Consider the following 19977-nt stretch of genomic DNA (forward strand, 5'->3'; position numbering starts at 1 on the left):
AGCATGTTGATTTTCTCTCTTTTTTTTTTTATCCAAAAATCTTTGAAATCCTTGCCCAATCTCCAACCCTTTTTCACATATTTCAGGCTCAATCCACTGTAGAAACTTGCATCCGTTGGGCTTCTATTTTCGTACACGAGAAAATAAGTAAATGTTAAGTACAAACTAAAAATAATTTTTGCACTATAATATGAAGAACTTACATCCCAATTAGCACATCCTGCAAATTTCCGACACGGATTATTGACAGTCCAAGATGTTCGAACCGCGGCGCTCCGATTGCATCGACAAGTGGTTCCTGAAAAATATGACATGTAGTGTTTGGACCTAAAACACGAATTTTGAGGATTTGAACTTCCGGAAGACATTTTTAAACCGATTAATTATGAATTTAAAAAAAAAATTAATTTCTTGAATATAATTTTTTTCAGAAATTTGAGGTGAAAAAAAGGGGCTGGAAATGAAAATTAGGAAGAAATTGGAAAGGAATTGAGTACAAATGAGTGAAGAATGATGCACCCCTTTTATACACAATTAGAGGGGTGTATTGGTCAGAATTTTTCCAACGGCTAGTTCAATAGCCGGTCAACATTTGAAAGGGACGGATTTTGTAACGGAGATGGACGGCAAGGGGTGTTTTGTCGCATTTGATAGTACAGGGGGGTAAATGCGACAGTGGTGATAGTACAGGGGTGCAAACTGTATTTTGCACTTTTTTTTTAGGGTTACCGAGCGTTTCTCTCTTTTATATATAAGATTATTTTAAAGGGAAAATTTGCTAGACACCCCTTATTTTGGACTTATATAGACATAATCACCCTCAATTACTAAAAAAAAAAACAAATCTCATATATCTTCTCTCTCCAATCTCACGTTTCTCTCACCATATATTTAATATCTCATCTCTTTCTCTCCCTCTGTGTCTCACGTCTTTCTCCCTCTCTCGAGCTTCTCGTTTTTTTTTTCCTTTTCTTTTACTTTACTTTTTTTATAAAGAAATATTATAGAGAAGGAAAAAAATAGGAATCTTTTTACATTATGAGATGATTTCTTGGTGGAAGAATTTAAGAGGACAACAAAAATTCAGAAATCCAAAATCTTTCACATTGTGTCTCTTGTATGAAGAACCTTCCCATCGTATTTGTTGTTAACAATTTCCGTTTGCAGGTTGGTTTAACTTCGTTTGCTGTTTGAAGAATCGCGTTTGATGTTGAGATTCGATTCCTCTGGTTTACAATTTGCAAGGTATGTCTTAAATTACATTTTACAAACATTTTGTTTAACGTTTTTGCTGTTTGCAAATTGTTCCATAAACAATTTTTTGGTGGATGGTTTTAATGATTCTGATTTTTTTTTTCAGTTTGTTGTTTGCATTTGGCCAAGTCATAGGTAGTTTATTGCTTATAATTCAATAATGCAAGTTTTGTTGAATGTCTTTCTTCAGTTTACTGTTTGCATTTGGCGAAGTCATAGGTAATTTTTTGTTTGTAATTTAGTATTACAAATTATGGATTTTGTTTTTCAGTTTGTTGTTTGCATTTGGCGAAATCATAGGTATTTTGTTGTTTGCAATTCAATAATATAAAATCTAATTTTCAGTTTGCTATTTGCAGTTCGCGGAGTCATAGACATTGCAGTTCCAGGATCATAGGCGGTGGTGGGGCTGCGGTGGCGTTTTAGAGTATGAGTTTGTAAAATAAATTGTATATTTTTGTTATGAATTAATTTATTTGTTTTAGTTAATATATGGAAGAGAGATGTTGGAGAAATTGTTTTGAAGCAGAGATTTTTTGGGATTTTATTTGATTTAATTAAGGGTATTATTGTCATAATAAATATTATTAATTTATTAAAACATTAAATTTTGACTTGGATTTACACACATAAATTATAATATAGATGAACATATAGCAAATTGCCCCTATTTTAAATTGAGAATTTAATTTTTAATTTATTTTTATATTTTTTGAAAAATATATTTTTAAGATAGATTTCATAGTGTATTAGGTGACTAGAAAATAGAATTTACAAATTGTACCGATTCTGATTCAAAATTATTTAATCTTGGAACAAATTTCTCAAAGTTCAAATTATGTATTGATGTATTTGTACGTGGAATTACAAAGTTATAATGCACCATAATAATTTAAAAAACTTAGAAATTAAAATAGACGTTTGAATATTTAATTAATCAGTGTATTTAATAAATATCACTTTGAATTTAAAATTATTAGCTTCAATTCTTTGAACCAAATAAGATTTGGACAAAAACCTCAAAAACTATTTATAAGTTGATTAAAAAAAATTATAAATATTTTGTAACGAATTCATTTTTAAACAGATTTGGACATCACACCTCTCGAAAAATCTTAATATCACTTAGAACCCGTATCGGTAAGCTTTTTTGTAACATCTGGTGAACACTTATATCTAATAAGTTATTTTAAGAGTTGATAAGCAACTACGACTTATTTTTAAGATTATTTTTTAAAGTATTTGGATAAGAAGCTTATAAGTTATTTTATTGATTATAAACTCTTAATATGTTTAACAATATAAGATCTTATGACTGTTATAATGACAAAAAAGGACATTGGATTACTAAAATTTATAAAATAATCTCTCTTAAGTATCTACATTTAAATTTTAAAAAAAATCTACAATATTTTATAGGGTAAATTTCACTTTACCCCTTTATACTTTGGTTGGATATCACTTTACCCCCTTGTACTTTCAATTGCATCGATTTGCCCCCTTGTACTTTGGTTGGATATCACTTTACCCCCTCTACTCTCAATTCATCGATTTGCCCCCTTGTACTTTGGCTCAATATCATTTTAACCCCTTCTACTCTCAATTGCATCGATTTGTCCCCCTGTACTTGAAAAATTATCTCAATGTGCCATCGCCGTTAGTTTCAGACTTTTGACCTTAACACCGTTTGATCTAAGTTTGAAAATTACAAAAAAGGCACCCCTCCCAGTTTAAATAATTATTAATAAAATAAAAAAATAAAAAATAAATTGTGGCTGGCGTCGTGGGCTATCTTTTCTCGCTGTCTTGATTTTTTTATTTTTTTATTTTTTGTTTTTTTTATTTTTTATTTTTTATTTTTTATTTTTTAAATTTTTTTTTAATAAACTTGAAGGCAACAATGCTAACATATTGTGATCTTGTCCCATAGGCATGGCCATGGGCCGGTTTCTAGCTCAGAACAGGCCCGTTGACGATCCGGACCGGTCCGTTGACTGGTGAACTAGTATTAGAACCGTGAACCGGTCCGGTTGTTGAATAATGTGAACCGTGAACCGTCAGTTCGGCCCGACGGATCACCCAGATTTAAAAAAAAAATATTATTTGGACATTAAGTAATTCTTTTAATTCTTTTAATATTTCCTATTTAAAATTAATTCTTTTAAATTATTTATCCATCAAGTATTTCAAAATCTAAAATATATGAACATTAAGTATTTAAAAATCTAAAATATTTGAATATTAATTTCACTCTTATTATTCAAAAAATATATTAAGGCCTTGTTTGCTTACCTATATCAGATTACATTGGATTAGGTGAGATTGGATTAGTATTCCATCGGCTAATTAATTATTTACTCAGTAAAATATTTGATTCGTTAGATTAAATCTTGTATTAAATTTGTTAAATTCTGTTATTAATTGTGAATTGTCTACAAAGTCTTTCAATTAATAAAATTAAAATATTGTTTTAAGGATAAAATTGTATTTTCCTCTTCTAATCACCCTCAACTAAATCGCATGAGGGGGGGGGGGGGGGGGGGGGGGTGCTACTAATTTAACCAAATAATAGCATTTAATTGCGGGCTTTAAGTGTAGTAGCGGGCTAGACTAAGAAGAGGGTGTTTTGGCTAAGCTTATTTTAAGTAGCTGATAAGCCCTACGTTGTTTTTAGAGGTGACAAGCTGTTACATCTTATTTTTAAATATTAATTTTCAGAGTGTTTGGATAATGAGTTTATTTCATATTTTTACTCGTTATAAGATCTTAAATAAAAAAGGTGGGGTAGGTATACTTATTTTAAAAGATCTCATTTCGTCTTCAACAGCTTATTTAAAAAAAAATTAAGATCAGTTTTTAAAAATACCAAACACTTTGAAAGAGCTTATAAGCCCTAAAACATCTTATAAACTCATTTTAACATCTTATAAGCTTAGCCAAACACCCTCTAAATACGAATATTATCAACCAAACATCTTACTAACCCATACTATTTAGTTAATAGAGCATAATAGCATTTTAAGCAAACGATGTCAAAGTTTTTTAAGTTGTCTTTTCACATATAAAAAATTAAAAGAAATACATCAACTATTTAAAAATTTAAAATATTTGAAAAGTAGGTGTTTAAGCACTTCAAAATTCAAATAAAAACATTATTTGAATACTAAGTATTTAAATACTAAGTATTTAAATACATCATAAAATATTTTTTGAAAAGAAAATAATTTAAACTTTTTTTATAAATAAAAAAATGCATTAAGGTTTTAAATTTGAACAATTAACCATAAGGAATTTAAACACTTCAAGTAAAAATATAGGAAGAATTTAGATACTTCATTTATTTCCTTATTTCCCATTTAAAAATAATTCATTGAATTTATTTATTAGAAAAATTACCGTCTTTTAAATATATTTAGTCTAATTCTTGTTAAAATTTTATTTCACCATTAAATCTAATATGTATATATATATATATATATATATATATATATATATATATATATATATATATATATATATATATATATATATATATATATATATATATAAGATGTGTCTAATCATAATTAGGCCCATTAACCTAATTAAGATTAGGCCCAAATTGTCTAATTAATCTAATTGTGTGCCAAAACTCAATTAGATTACCTTTTCACCTTTACAAATGACAACACATTGTCCCACATCGGATTTTTACAAAAGTCCTACCTATTCATCCACCTATAAATATATGTGTCATTCCACATAAGAAGGTACACTCTAATTTGGCAATTAATTACTATTATTTGCTTATATTAATACATCTTCTGACTTGAGCGTCGGAGGATAATCGCCGGGCCAAACCCGGCGTGTCATCTAGTGTTTCAATTGTTTTGTAGGTTAACGAACGGAGCAATCCCTTCGACTACCTCGGACACGTGGCAGTGACTCACGGCATTCTCTATCTTTGTGGGCTCAAGGACTCTTGGGTTGCCCAATTGGCATTTGAGCAGCATCATTTTGGCGCCGTCTGTGGGAATGCAGACTCGATCACGTGACACGGGAGGAGGTGGTCAAGGTAGCCTTAATCCGCCTCAGCAAGGAGCCGGCGGTGGGATCCCGGGTCCGCCTCGAAGAAAGAGGACGGCGGGAACAACCAACACGGCGGGACCTTCAGTGCCGATCATCCAAATGACGACGGAAGAGTTGCAAGCAATGATGGACGAGACCGCGGCAAAGGCAGCGGCTTGGGCAGCGGCGGACGCAGTAGCTCAGTACATTAGCGCCCAAGGCCATAGTGATTTCGAAGAGCCGATTCTTTCAGAGAGCGACCCCTCGGAACCCGCTCACGTCCACGGGACGCCGCCCATCGTAGAACTCCACGACTCTGAGGAAAGGGTATCGCTTAGCGACCGAAGCATTTCTTCAGAACGGGCTCCCCGTAGGTATGCCCCGCCCCGGTCGCATCAGCATAGCTCAGCCTCGGACCAGCTTCCTCGAGGAGAAACGCGCGGTCGGTCACCACGGCCCCTTAGGCAACTGGCTCCTTCAAGGGAGAGAGCGGCGCGAGGCCGCCGAGAAAGAAGTGGATCCTCTCGGCCGAGTGTTGCACGCCATGAGCCTCGAGGCGATAGACATCGCGGACGATCCTTTCGCCGAGGCAACTCCCCACAAGACGAACATGGGAGTAGGTACACTCGGGCTGAAGAGACGAGAAGGCACCGCGGAAATGGTTACAAGCGTAATTCGAGAAGCCCGCGACAAGAAGCTTCAAGATCAACCGCTCGATTTGGAACGCTCCCCGCCCGAATAAGCCCTTTTATTCCGGCTATCATGGATGAAGTTTTACCGCTCGGATTTAGGATCCCCAATCTGCCCCAATTCGATGGAACCGGAGATCCTCAAACTCACCTTAACAATTTCTTCGCTAAGATCGACCTTTACGGCCTCAGTGATGCCGCCTACTGTAAAATCTTCCAAACTACCTTAACTGATCAAGCGCAAACTTGGTTCAACGGTCTGCCAGGAGGATCATTGGATGGCCTGGGCCAGTTATCGGAACGTTTCCTTAGCCAGTATTCCATCAACAAGCGATACGCCAAAACCGGATCATACCTCTTCAAAGTCAAACAACGCGAAGGAGAACCATTGAGAGACTATGTACAGCGGTTTGTCAAAGCGGTGCACGAGGTACCCAATGTTAACCACGACCTACTAGCCGATATACTGCAACAAAACTTGAGGCACGTTCGCTTCCAAGAATCCATAGCAGGACGACCCCCACAAACTCTGGAGGAGCTTCTGAACCGAGCGGAGAAGTTCATCCGGATAGAAGAGGCCGTAGAGATGGGACTTCCTGTGAAGAGGAAGCGCGAAGAAGAGCGCCATGAGGCAAAAAGGAAGGAAGAAGGACGTTCGATCCACGCCCCTACCTACCCAAAGTTTACTCCCCTAAAAGAAAAACTCATGGAAGTATGGATGGTAGCGGAGCAGAAAGGTCTAGTCCAGCCCCCGAGACAGATGAAGGAAAATCCGAAAAGGCAAAAATCGGAAAAATACTGCGAGTACCATCGAGATCGGGGACACACTACCGACGAGTGCTTCCAACTAAAGCAAGAAATCGAGAGACTAATTAAAAAAGGGCACCTGGGAGAATTCGTGGATGCGCCACGGCACCAAAAATTCCAAAACAAACCCCGCTTCCAGCATAAAAGAGAACGTCCCAACCCTAGGAAAGGTCAAGAGGATGACAATCTTCCAACTCAAGGAATAATTGCAGTTATTTCCGGAGGACCCTCGAGCGGTGACACTCCTAGCGCACGACGAGCATCAATTCGGGCAGCAAGAGGCTCGTATTCTACGACAGAACGTCCAGAGGGACATATTTACCACGTTCACCACCCAAACTCAGAGGTTACATTTAGCGACGACGATCTCAGAGGACCACGTGGTGAACACAACGACGCTTTAGTCATCTCTGCATCAATTTCTAATTATTTGGTGAAGAAGATTTTGGTGGACGGTGGTAGCTCGGCTGATATTATATATTACGACGCCTTCGAAAAACTGGGGATTGCCAATGCAAAACTCGCGCCTGTGAAAACACCCCTAGTAGGTTTTACGGGACACGCCGTCGAAGCTGTGGGAGAAATTTCCTTAGTCTTGTCCTTGGGATCATTCCCGTGCCGAGCGACAAACACGGTCAACTTCCTAGTCGTCAAAGCACCGTCGACTTATAACTTCATTTTGGGGCGGCCGAGTATGAACCTTTTCAGAGCAATCCCGTCAACCTATCATATGAAGTTGAAGTTTCCTACGGCTAGCGGAGTCGGAGAAGCCGTAGGCGATCAACGCATAGCTCGAGAATGCTATGCGAACACTTTGAAGGCACCTCATGTTCGGAACACAAAGCAAGTGGGAGGAGGAGATGACACTCCCAATTATCTGAAGAGAAAATGGGTGATGGCTGTCAAAGACGACTTCATCACTCCCTCGACCAATCAAGATGCCGATAGCACAAGACTCGCAGCAGTAGAAGAACTGAAAAGTGTAGAGTTGATCCCGGGCGATCAAGATAAACTACTCCGAGTGGGAACCAACCTTGAGCCCGAAGCAGAAACAAGGCTCGTGGAGTTCCTTCGGAAAAACGGTGATGTTTTTGCATGGAGAGCGGAAGATCTCGAAGGAATTCCTCCATCTAAAATTGTTCATCGGCTTGACGTTGACCCGAAACTCAAGCCGGTAAAACAAAAGAAATGGACTTTTGGCCCGGAACGTAATAAACACATCAAAGAGGAGGTCGACAAACTCCTTGCGGCTGGTCAAATACGCCCGGTTCAATATCCCGAATGGTTGTCAAACGTTGTCCTAGTGGCGAAATCAGGGGGAAAATGGCGTTTATGTGTGGATTTCACTAACCTGAACAAAGCTTGTCCTAAAGATCCTTTCCCTCTCCCAAGGATCGATCAGCTGGTGGATTCTACCTCAGGATGTGAGTTGTTAAGCTTTCTAGACGCATACCAAGGGTACAACCAGATCCAACTGGCCCCTGAGGACCAAGAGAAAACGAGTTTCATTACCGACCAAGGCATTTATTGCTACAAGGTAATGCCATTCGGCCTAAAAAACGCGGGAGCAACCTATCAACGACTGGTGAACACCATGTTCGCTGATCTAATTGGGCGTAACATGGAAGTGTATATCGATGATATGTTAGTTAAAAGCGCTAAGGCCGAAAACCACTTGAAGGACCTCGAAGAGTGCTTCGCTATTCTCAGAGAATACAAAATGAAACTAAATCCTTCGAAATGCTCCTTCGGATTGAAGGGCGGCAAATTCTTAGGCTATATGATCTCGCAACGAGGAATCGAAGCAAACCCGACCAAGATTGACGCCCTGATCAACATGGCCCCACCTAAATCCATAAAAAATGTCCAACAATTAAACGGTTGTTTAGCGGCACTAAATCGATTTATTTCCCGTTCAGCAGACAAAGGACTTCCTTTCTTCAGAGTGCTGCGAGAGGGGAAGAATTTCAAGTGGACGGAAGAGTGCCAAAAAGCATTCGAGGAACTGAAGCAATACCTAGCGTCACCTCCCCTCCTGACCAAACCAAGGGAAGGAGACGAACTTTTATTGTACTTAGCAACTACGTCAGAGGCGATCAGCGCGGTCTTAGTACTCGAAGGTGAAAGAGGGCATCAACCCATCTACTACGTCAGTCGCGCCCTACGGGGAGCCGAGCAGAGATATTCAAACATAGAGCGACTGGCCTTGGCATTAATCACGGCAGCGCGAAAATTGCGGCCCTATTTCCAATCACACCAGGTAGTGGTGTTGACAAATTTCCCCCTTAAACAAATCTTCCAAAGTCCTGAAACATCGGGGAGGATGGCCAAATGGGCGATCGAACTGAGTGAGTATGGGGTAGAGTTCCGGTCACGCCCGGCAATCAAAGCTCAAGTCCTTGCTGATTTTCTCGTCGAAATGACTTTTAACGAATCTACATGTTCTACACCGACGTGGACAGTTTATGTAGACGGTTCCTCTACCACGGGGGGTAGTGGAGCAGGAATTTGGATCACAAGTCCCGAAGGCGATGCTTTGGAGTACGCACTGAAGTTAGAATTTTCAGCTTCAAATAATGAAGCGGAATACGAAGCCCTTATAGCTGGATTGAAGTTAGCTCAAGCAGCCGGAGCTAAGAAGTTGGTTACACACAGTGACTCCGAACTAGTAGTAAACCAAGTCTTAGGCACGTACGAAGCCAAAGAAGAAAGTATGATTAAGTACCTCGAGTTGGTCAAACGCCTCATGGAAAGTTTCGAGAAGGTGGAAGTCAGGCAAATACCTAGAGCCGAAAACGCCATGGCAGACAAATTGGCTCGCTTAGCGAGTTCCATGTCAAAGCTTCGTCGCAAGATCACTTTTCTCTCTTCCGCCAAACCCGAGATAGAAACAGGCACACAAATCCTCTGTAGTAGTAACACTCCGTGTTGGAGGGACGAGATAATAAAATATCTTTCCACGTCAGAATTGCCCCAAGACGGAGCAGCGGCGAGGAAATTAAAAATAAAAGCCGCTCGATTCCTACTTATCGGGGAGGAGCTATACAAGAGAGGTTTCTCGGTACCTTACCTAAGATGTCTCGGACCGGACGAAGCAAGATATGTTCTCCGTGAAATTCATGAAGGCATTTGTGGGAACCACTTAGGAGGGCGAGCACTAGCCATCAAAGCGTTACGTCAAGGATACTTCTGGCCAACTATGCGTCAAGACGCTAGAGAATTAGTGGAGAAATGTAGAGCTTGCCAAATACACGCCAACATTACTCATGTACCTGGATCTCTTCTCCAACCAATTGACAGCCCAGTTCCTTTCGCGCAATGGGGGATAGATCTGGTTGGGCCATTCCCACACAAGCTAGTGGACAACGCAAATTCTTAATCGTAGCAGTTGACTATTTCACCAAGTGGGTGGAAGCGGAGCCCTTGGCTAAAATAGCTGAGGCCGACGTCATTCGGTTCCTATGGAAGAATGTGGTATGCCGATTTGGGATACCACGAGCCCTAATATCAGATAATGGAACTCAATTCTGCGGAAGCAAGGTCGCGGACTGGTGTGAAGGACTATCAATCAAGCAATTCTTCACTTCAGTAGGAAACCCGCAAGCTAACGGCCAAACCGAAGTTACAAACCGCACAAGTTTGCAACACCTCAAAGCCAGATTAGGAGAAGCAAAGGGCGCCTGGGTTGAGGAACTCCCTAGTGTCTTATGGGCTTGTCGTACAACTCCCCGAACTTCCACTGGTGAATCACCTTTCAATCTTGCTTATGGAATGGAAGCCGTCGTTCCAGCTGAAATAGGGCAACCGTCATGGCGGATATCCAATTACTCAATCCAGCATAATGATCTGGCAATAAGGGCAAGTTTGGATCTTGTGGACGAGGTCAGAGAGGGCGCTACTATGCGAATGGAAGCTTACAAAGCTCGAATGGCGCGAGCCTATAACCAAAGAGTCAAACCAAGATCATTTCAGGTAGGAGACTTGGTACTCCGAAGAGTCGGGATTTCAAAGGCTGTCGGAAAGTTGGATCCAAAGTGGGAAGGACCCTACAAAGTTACTCAAGTGGTCAACGCCGGAGCTTACCGGCTTCAGCACATGGATGGCCATCAAGTTCCAAGAACTTAGAACATAGGGAATTTGAAGAAGTATTTCGCTTAGCACTTTGGGCGAGCAATTTTTCTTTGTTTTTAATAAATCAGGAGCATATCGCTCGCTGTAATGCTTAAGCTAGGGAATAAGTCGGGAGCATACCGCTCGCCGCAAAGCTTTTAAATTAGGTAATAAGTTGGCAGCATATCGTTTGCCACATGAAGCTAAATAAAACATTTTCGCTTGAGGCATACCGCCCACTCTAATCTGCGACCGTTTTCCTTTGTGTCATGACAATTAATTTTTGTTTATTCTATTGAAATTCCATTAGTATTTTTATTATTATTACTATGAAGTGCTTCAATCCAAGGGGTGACCACTCGACTCCCAAACCGAAAAAAAAAAAAAGTCCTTGCTAAAGGGGAAGATAACAAGGATCACAAGGGTCTGGCCAACTCGAACTTTGTTATCTCACTCCCCAAAGCACAAGTTGATAGAGAATTCAAATTCTCAAGGACTCCGCAGCCCTAAATTAAGAAAAGAAGGCAAAAATGCGGAGCCCCTACATAAAAACTTAGGGGACTGATCATCCACTAAGTACCAAAAAAACACGAAAATTGCGAAATGGGAATAAAACAAAAGTAAAATTCCATTCATAAAGCAAAAACGTGCAAATAAAAAAACATAAAAAAGACTAAAGTCTTAGAAATAAGTCATAAAGGAAAATACTACTACTCTCAAGCGAGTAGAAACTGATAAACGACTGCACTACTAGGCAGTCGGGTTAACGCTAGCATTCTCAGCTCCAGCAGACTCGGGCATCTCATCAAACTCATCACCCTCAACCAGGGCGCCAATTTTCTCCGCCCCAATTTCTGGCTCAAGTTCCAAAACGCTCGGCTCTATCTCCCGTAGGATAGCCTCTGGGACAAGCTTTGTAGCACGAACTTGACCGCGGATATCCAGCACGATCTCCGCAAAAAACCCACTAGCATAACTATCCCGCAGCTCGATATAAGATTCGCTCCCTAAGAACTTGTCGACCACCATCAAACCCAAAGGCGTTTTCAAGACGTCATTCGACCCCTTATGGGCTTCCATGAAAGAAAGCGCGTCGGTCTTCTCATTCTTCAAAGATAGGCTCAGATCCTTGATCCTAGCTTCGGCCTTCAGACGAGCCGATTTTTCATCATCCGCACGTGTCACTAAGCCCTGACATTTCTTCTCCAAGGCACTCAGCTTGCCTTTTTCTTCATCCAGAGACTTCTTCAAACCTTCAATCTCTGAGCGAAGGGAGGCATTGACACCCTGAACACCCGCATACAACGAATTAACGTTCAACTTCTCTGCTTGCATCTTGGCATGCTCAGCCTCCAAGCCCCTCCCGCGGTCAATAATCAAGGGCACGAAAGTCATAGTCTAAAAAATAAATAAATAAATAAATAAATAAATAAATAAATAAATAAATCAAATATAGAGGTGCATGATAAATCCGATACTAACCCGAGCAAAGGAGGACGCCAACCCTTCGATCATCTCGTCTAGAGGTTTCCCGGCAAGACGAGTCGAATCAAACTCCGTCGGGAAACCCATTACCTTCTCCATGGCCAAGGCGCTATCAAGAACGTCAAACACCGAACCACCATTTTGCGTCCTATCAACACCAGCAACAAAATTCCCTTTCCATGCATTAACGGGCGGTAGCACCAACTCCTCAACTCCTAAGGTGCGAGGCCTTTTTTCACGCACGACGATAGGGGCGACACGAGTATCCCCGGACGCGGAGGGGGACTTGAGCTCGCTCAAAGGCAGCGGGGACGCACTCACAATAGCAAGACGACCTTTGTCGGCGGATTTGGGATCCGAGACTCCAGCGCTCTTCTTCACAGCCACCTCCGGACCACGGGACGATCCCACCCCATGGACTGGCTTTTTCCCACTACTTCGATCCTCTGCAGTGCCTCTTCCCGACTCCCGTGCCACGGGCCTTGAGGCCGGAGGTGTGTTTCGAGACACAGGCTTCGAGGAACCATTGTTCATGCAACGACGTTTGAAATCATTATAGCTCATCGTCTCACCTGCAGAACACGAAAATAGCAAATACAAAAATATTAGTTTCAAGAAAACTATAAAGAAAGAGGACGGAGCAATCAATACAGCACAACTCCTCTACCCTTAGAAAATAAAGTCAAAGGGTCGAAGAAATAATCGAAAAAACCCATTCCGATACAATCCATTTTGAGTCTAGAGTGTTCATTACTCCACTCAACGGGACACACTTCACCCCATACAGAAGGAACTTCCCAATCATTCCGCACGTATAGGAACCACTCCTTCCAACTCCCCCATTTATTCTCATTTTTCTTCAAAAACTTGCATTTCGACCGAGGATGAAAATGAAAATTAGGAGCTTTGTCCCTCAGCGGTTTCACAAGAAACATGGAGTGAAATAAATTCGCCGAAATTGAAAAACCCTCGGACTCAGCGCGATGACAAAACCCTTTGAAGTAAAGAAATGCGTTCGGCGTTAATTGACTGAGGCTCACCTTCACATCTCGACAAATTTGAACAAGAACCGGATGAGGTGGCAAAGTAAATCCAACCGAAAATGATGCAAGGAATACCGTAAAGTAGCCATCAGGAGGGGCATAACATCTCTCCCCCTTACACGGAACCAATATCTCAATAGCATGCTCGACACGTAGATAGTCCAGAATCTCGGGCAGTTGACCAACTCTAAAGGAAGAGTCGAAATTTAATTCGGAACATATTCCTGAATATTCCTCAGAAACACTACCGCCGGAAAAATCGGTTAATTCTTCCTCCTCATCGGTCAACACGCTCTCGTCCACCTCGAATTCACGTCTTCTCTTCGACCCACGAACCACGGAATTTTTTAGAGAAAAGTTCGTCCCAAACACATTAATCCGTCGAGACCACGCCCAAGTCTCAGGATCGCTACATTCTAACTCCACGGAACGAAACTCCGGGCCCACATCACGGTTGGGAGCTGAAACACGGGGTTCGGCGGAAAAAACGGACTCCGAACGGCCCTGCACGCGCTCCACACGCGCCGGAAACGGCCCGGACGCGCCCCCACGCGCGGAACAGCTCCAAGCGGCTGTTCCCACGCGCCCCACGCGCCCCACGCGCTCCGGGTGGTCCCCGCCCACGCGCTCCACGCGCGCCACGCGCGCGGCAGTCCCAGGCCCCGCTCCGTGTGACATCACGCTGACGTCACACCCCACTTCCGCCCGAGTTAACCCAGTCACCCGAGTTGACTCGCCCGATTCCCCTGACCGAGTTGACTCACTCAACTGAGTCGACTCACCCGACCGAGTTGCCCAGCCCGACCGGTCCGACCCGCCTGCCCGAGTCGACACACCCACCCGACTCGCTCGATCCGCCCGAGTTGACCTGCCCGACCGCCCAGCTGCACGGATTTCCACGCTCGGTAACATCACGCCTCCCAGGGCTGACGTCACCCCCTCCTTTCTGGCACGGAATTCGATGCCATAGCCGCCAGTACTGGAATTTTCCTCGAACAACGAACCATTACACTGTTTCGCACATAACTTCTCGCTCGCAACTCCGAATTTCACAAAATTGATACTCCCGGACTCCAAATTTCGACCTCTTTCAACCCGGCTATCAATATTTTTCGAATTCCCATCTTCAAAATTATCGGATTCCGAATGAACTCCACATAGTTCGTCGCTAGACTCGTCCAACAACCTTAGACCCGACATTAAATTCCTACGCCTTTATCAAACGCAATTTCGAGGCTCCAAACAACAAAATACGGGTAAAACCAACGACACAAGGACTCGAATAAAAAAGTGAGGATTTGCAAAAATATTTATACCTTTGGAAGTTCGCCAATTATCCTTAAATCTCGCTAGCACAACTCAGAAAGAAGAAACCTCAAGAATAAAAAATAAAAAACCCTACAAGTGCGTGGGAGGCCTTATATATTACTTCCAACTAGGCTCACAAACCCATGACCCAACTTGGAAGTGGGGGGCTTAATGATGTGTCTAATCATAATTAGGCCCATTAACCTAATTAAGATTAGGCCCAAATTGTCTAATTAATCTAATTGTATGCCAAAACTCAATTAGATTACCTTTTCACCTTTACAAATGACAACACATTGTCCCACATCGGATTTTTACAAAAGTCCTACCTATTCATCCACCTATAAATATATGTGTCATTCCACATAAGAAGGTACACTCTAATTTGGCAATTAATTACTATTATTTGCTTATATTAATACATCTTCTGACTTGAGCGTCGGAGGATAATCGCCGGGCCAAACCCGTCGTGTCATCTAGTGTTACAATTGTTTTGTAGGTTAACGAACGGAGCAATCCCTTCGACTACCTCGGACACGTGGCAGTGACTCACGGCATTCTCTATCTTTGTGGGCTCAAGGACTCCTGGGTTGCCCAATTGGCATTTGAGCATCATCAATATATATATATATATATATATATATATATATATATATATATATATATATATATATATATATATATATATATATATATATATTTTGGGCCAATTCCGGTTCCTAGAAAAGTGAACCGTGAACCGAATACAACCGGCCCGAATCGGCCCATGGCTATGGCTATTGTCCCAGGAATTTCCCGACAATACTTTGGCACTTGATCATCATTATTATCATTATTAAATTAAACAAAATCGACCAAACATTTTTTTAGACTCAAAGAAACTCCAATACGTAAGTAACAAAAAATGTATAATCATGATTTATGATATGGATGTGATTTGGAAAAAAAGAAACTAATATTTCAAACAACTCTTCGTTATTTTTAAACAATCTATTCGATGATTATGTTGTTATTAATTGTTTTTACCAATTGTCCCATGATATCTAGATGTACGGTTCCCAGCAAACAAAAATGTCATAGTTGATTTTCTTTTTAGAATTAAAAAAAGTATTCTAACACGTGCTATTATGTACATTTCATCTATGAAGGAAACATTAACAGTTCATAATTTGATATATATATATATATATATATATATATATATATATATATATATATATATATATATATATATATATATATATATGAATTGGAGTATGTTACAGAGTTAATATTTTTAAAACTCCACCTCATCTTACACCTTATTTTCCATTTTTTATGCAACACAATTTTTGCGGGCCACCTTTTGTCGCTTCACGGGTTTCTGTTCGAATGTAACCATTCACTTCAACCCAAGGGCGAGTTTTGCGAACCTTCCGACGTTCGTTGGAAGAAGGCACAGTCGTCAATGATGTAGAATAGTCGGCATAGTCGTTACAAGTTTGAGGTGCAACAATATTTCAAGAGGCCTTCAGGAAAATATTCCATCGGAGTAAATGTTGAAGTTGGTTCATGGATGTCAGCCTCCTCCTGTAATTCAGAGTATTAATAGCTCCAGCCCATTAGCAAGAGGTAAACTTTGTGAATCAATATAATATATAACTTGAAACCCAAGCCTTTAAAATTCGAAATGTCTCACACTTATGGGTTATCCTACTCATTATTTACGTGGTATTATTTCATTAACTATTTATTTTTCATTCATTTTTCATAATTGAAACGCATTTAAAAAATTTCATCTAAATTCTCTAATGATTTGGTTGTTTTGGTAATGCATTAATTCTGAATACAATATTTTAGGTAATAGTCCAATTAAATGGTTTATGCCAATTTATTTGTTATAGTTTTAAAATGTTTCATATTAAAATTTCAAATCAAATCAAACATTTCTATTTTATCCTACATAATATCCTTCTAATCGAAACCAAATAATATCAAATTAAATTAAAACACTTAATTTCTGTCAGTAATAAAATATTTATATTTTTCCCAAACAACATGCTATCTACCTTTTAAATCCTACAAAAAATAAGTATAAATACCCCTACCATTTCACCAATTTCATAGCATTTTTACTCCACACATTTTTTAACTTGAACACGAACATTCTTGCTGCACATTGTAATATTTTTTTTTTTCTTTTGTGTAATCTAGCTATGTGATATTGTTTGTAAAACATATCATTTATATTGTTCTATGTATGTTGTTTATTTTGTAGTTGCGGTTTATAATTTGTTGCAATATTTGTTTATATAAAAAAAATATAATGTATGTTTTTTCATAGGTTCATGGCTAACATCGATTGTGCGTATGCGACTACATTCGGTTGAATATCGGCAATCTCCCCTCAATTTTTTTTGTCATAATTCGTAATTTATTTTTCAATTTTTTTTTTACTATTGTTTGTGTAATATTTAATTTATTTTTCTAGATTCATGTTATTTGTTCGATAAATATTTCTTTTAATCGAAAAGTTGGAGTACACACTATTTATATGATACACATTTCGTATAATTCACAAGAAATCACAGTCTACATTTGTCAGAACCTTGTATATTCTGATGATATATTTAATTGATATGAATATTAGGGTAAGAAGATAGGGGGAAGAAGAACATGGAGAATAAGAAAAGATAATAAAATTCTGCCTAAAATTCATATCCCAGGTAGTGGTTACATATATAGCCAAAAAGGCCTGCCAAAAGTGCAGTACAAAATAGAATATTCAGTCTAACAAACCCACTAGTCATGTGACATGTGTTATGCTACTGCCAAACAAATCTTCATAAAATTCCTCAATCCCACGCGCTATTTCAGCATCTCCCACGCGCGCGTCCTTCTCTCGATTGTAGTCACTCGCCCCACTTCTCCAAACGTCGTCGTTTTTAGCTCCTTTGAATTCAAATTACCAATCCCTCTCAATTGCCCCAATTCCTTGCAATTCACTGATTCGTGCCCTAGTTGATCGATGTCCTTTCTTTCCCCAGGTCGTGACATTACCCCCTGGTGAACTGAATCCTTGTCCCCAATGATTGAAATCAGGAAATTTTACCAAAAGTTCGGGTAAATTTTCCCACGTAGCTGCCGCCGGAGTATCCCCCACCCAGTGGACAAGAACTTGAGTGGAACCGGTAGTGGGCTCAAGACGCTGGTCCAGAATTGTCAACGGCACGGCTTGAGGAACCCCATCTTCTATGGTAAAAGGTAAGATTGGACTTGGTAGACGCTTAGAACTGATTTTCTTCTTAAGTAAAGAAACATGAAATATGTCATGGACCTTGGACCCGGGGGGTAACAATAGTTTGTAGGCAACGGGTCCAATCCGTTCTACAACAGTATATGGTCCGTAGTACCTGTTAGAAAGCTTTAGGTTTCGGCGTAACGCCACCGAATTCTGGCGAAATGGTTGAAGTTTCAAATAAACCTCATCACCCACATTAAATTCTCTCTCAATTCGATGTTGATCAGCAAATAATTTCATCCTTTGTTGAGCCTTCTCGAGATTTTCCTTGATCAATTCCAGAACCTTAGTTCTTTCAGCGAAAAATCCCTCAACCTCGAGACAGGGAGGGTCTAAGTAGGAACCTAGGGTTAGGTGAGGTGGAGAGCACCCATATAAGGCTTGAAAAGGGGACATTTTCAAGCTAGTATGGAAGTTGGTGTTGTACCAATACTCAGCTAGGGAGAGCCACCTCATCCACTTAGATGGTTGCTGGCTAGTGAAACATCGCAAATATGTTTCAAGGCACTGGTTCACTCTCTCAGTCTGGCCATCACTTTGAGGATGATAGGAAGTAGACATATCTAGTCTGGTCCCCATGAGTTTGAATAAGTCAGACCAAAATTGACTGGTAAAGACCATGTCCCTGTCTGAAACTATACTGACTGGTTGTCCATGGAGCTTGTAGATATTGTCTAGGAACAATTTGGCTACAGTCTTAGCACAGTAAGGGTGAGATAAGGGAATAAAATGCCCAAATTTGGTGAATCTGTCAACTACCACCAGAATAACATTCTTGCCCTCAGATTTAGGAAGCCCTTCTATAAAATCCATGGAAATATGAGTCCAAGCTCCATGAGGAATGTCCAGAGGTTGTAGTAAACCTGGGTATGGGCAATTCTCATGCTTGGGTAATTTACAGACATCACAGCTTTGGACAAACTCTTTGACTTCAGATTTGAGTTTTGGCCAATAAAACAGGGTTTTAGCTCTCTGATAGGTGCCATTCATACCAGAATGTCCCCCCATAGCAGTGTCATGTAGGATCTGTAAGAGCTTAAGACTCAGCAAAGGGTCATTGCCAATGCAAATCTTCCCTTTGAATCTGAGTACTCCTTGAGTGATAGTATAATCTGGGAAGGCCTCAGCATCCAAAAGCTTAGCAGCAATGATGTGGGAGAGTTGTGTATCTCCTTCATAGCTGTGAAGTACTTCCAACATCCACTTAGGCTGAACAGTAGAAATAGCTGCACATGAACCCTCAACATGATCCCTTCTTGAAAGGGCATCAACAACTTTGTTCTCACTGCCCTTCTTGTATTGAATATCATAGTCCAGCCTAATTAACGTAGAAATCCATCTTTGCTATAAAGCAGAAGTGAACTTCTGTTCCATAATGTATTTAATGCTCTGTTGATCAGTCTTAATGGTGAAGTGATGGCCTTGGAGGTAATGCTTCCATTTAGTAACTGCCATCAATACTGCCATGAATTCTCTTTCATAAATAGATAGAGCTTGGTTTTTGGGGCTGAGTGCCTTGCTTAAAAAAACAATAGGTTGTGATTCTTGCATCAATACAGCCCCTAACCCAGTAGAGCTAGCATCTGTCTCCACCACAAATGGTTTTTAAAAGTCAGGCAGGGCTAGGACAGGGGAGGTTACCATGGCCTGTTTAAGCTGAATAAATGCCTTCTCTGCAGCTTCAGTCCAAAAGAAACCCCATTTTTTGAGCATATCAGTGAGTGGTTTACAGATCACCCCATAACCTTGTACAAATTTCCTGTAATAGCCAGTCAAACCCAAAAAACCCCTCAGCCCTTTCAGAGTATTAGGTTTTGGCCAATCCATCATTCCTTGGATTTTCTCAGGGTCAGTTGCCACACTTTCCTTACTTATAATATGACCCAAGTACTCCACAGTAGTTTGAGCAAACTGGCACTTAGATTTTTTTGCACACAATTGATGTTGCCTAAGG

The 19977-nt window shown here is 40.4% G+C and overlaps 2 protein-coding genes across 2 annotated transcripts; one reads left to right on the forward strand and one right to left on the reverse strand.

Moving 5' to 3' along the window:
- Positions 1-5268: 5268 nt before the first annotated feature.
- Positions 5269-10922, forward strand: LOC148766276 (uncharacterized). The gene is made up of 2 exons (XM_088827210.1): positions 5269-10131; positions 10203-10922. Exons 1-2 carry the CDS (start codon positions 5269-5271, stop codon positions 10920-10922), a joined length of 5583 nt encoding a protein of 1860 aa, XP_088683336.1.
- Positions 10923-12353: 1431 nt separating this feature from the next.
- On the reverse strand, positions 12354-14635 carry LOC148766277 (uncharacterized). Its single transcript, XM_088827211.1, has 2 exons — positions 13060-14635; positions 12354-12964 (listed from the first exon to the last, which is right to left on the reverse strand). Exons 1-2 carry the CDS (start codon positions 14633-14635, stop codon positions 12354-12356), a joined length of 2187 nt encoding a protein of 728 aa, XP_088683337.1.
- Between the last annotated feature and the right edge of the window lie 5342 nt (positions 14636-19977).

The sequence above is a fragment of the Erythranthe guttata genome, chromosome 12, assembly GCF_056151865.1.
Source record: "Erythranthe guttata isolate IM_541 chromosome 12, IM_541, whole genome shotgun sequence".
NCBI lineage: Eukaryota > Viridiplantae > Streptophyta > Magnoliopsida > Lamiales > Phrymaceae > Erythranthe > Erythranthe guttata.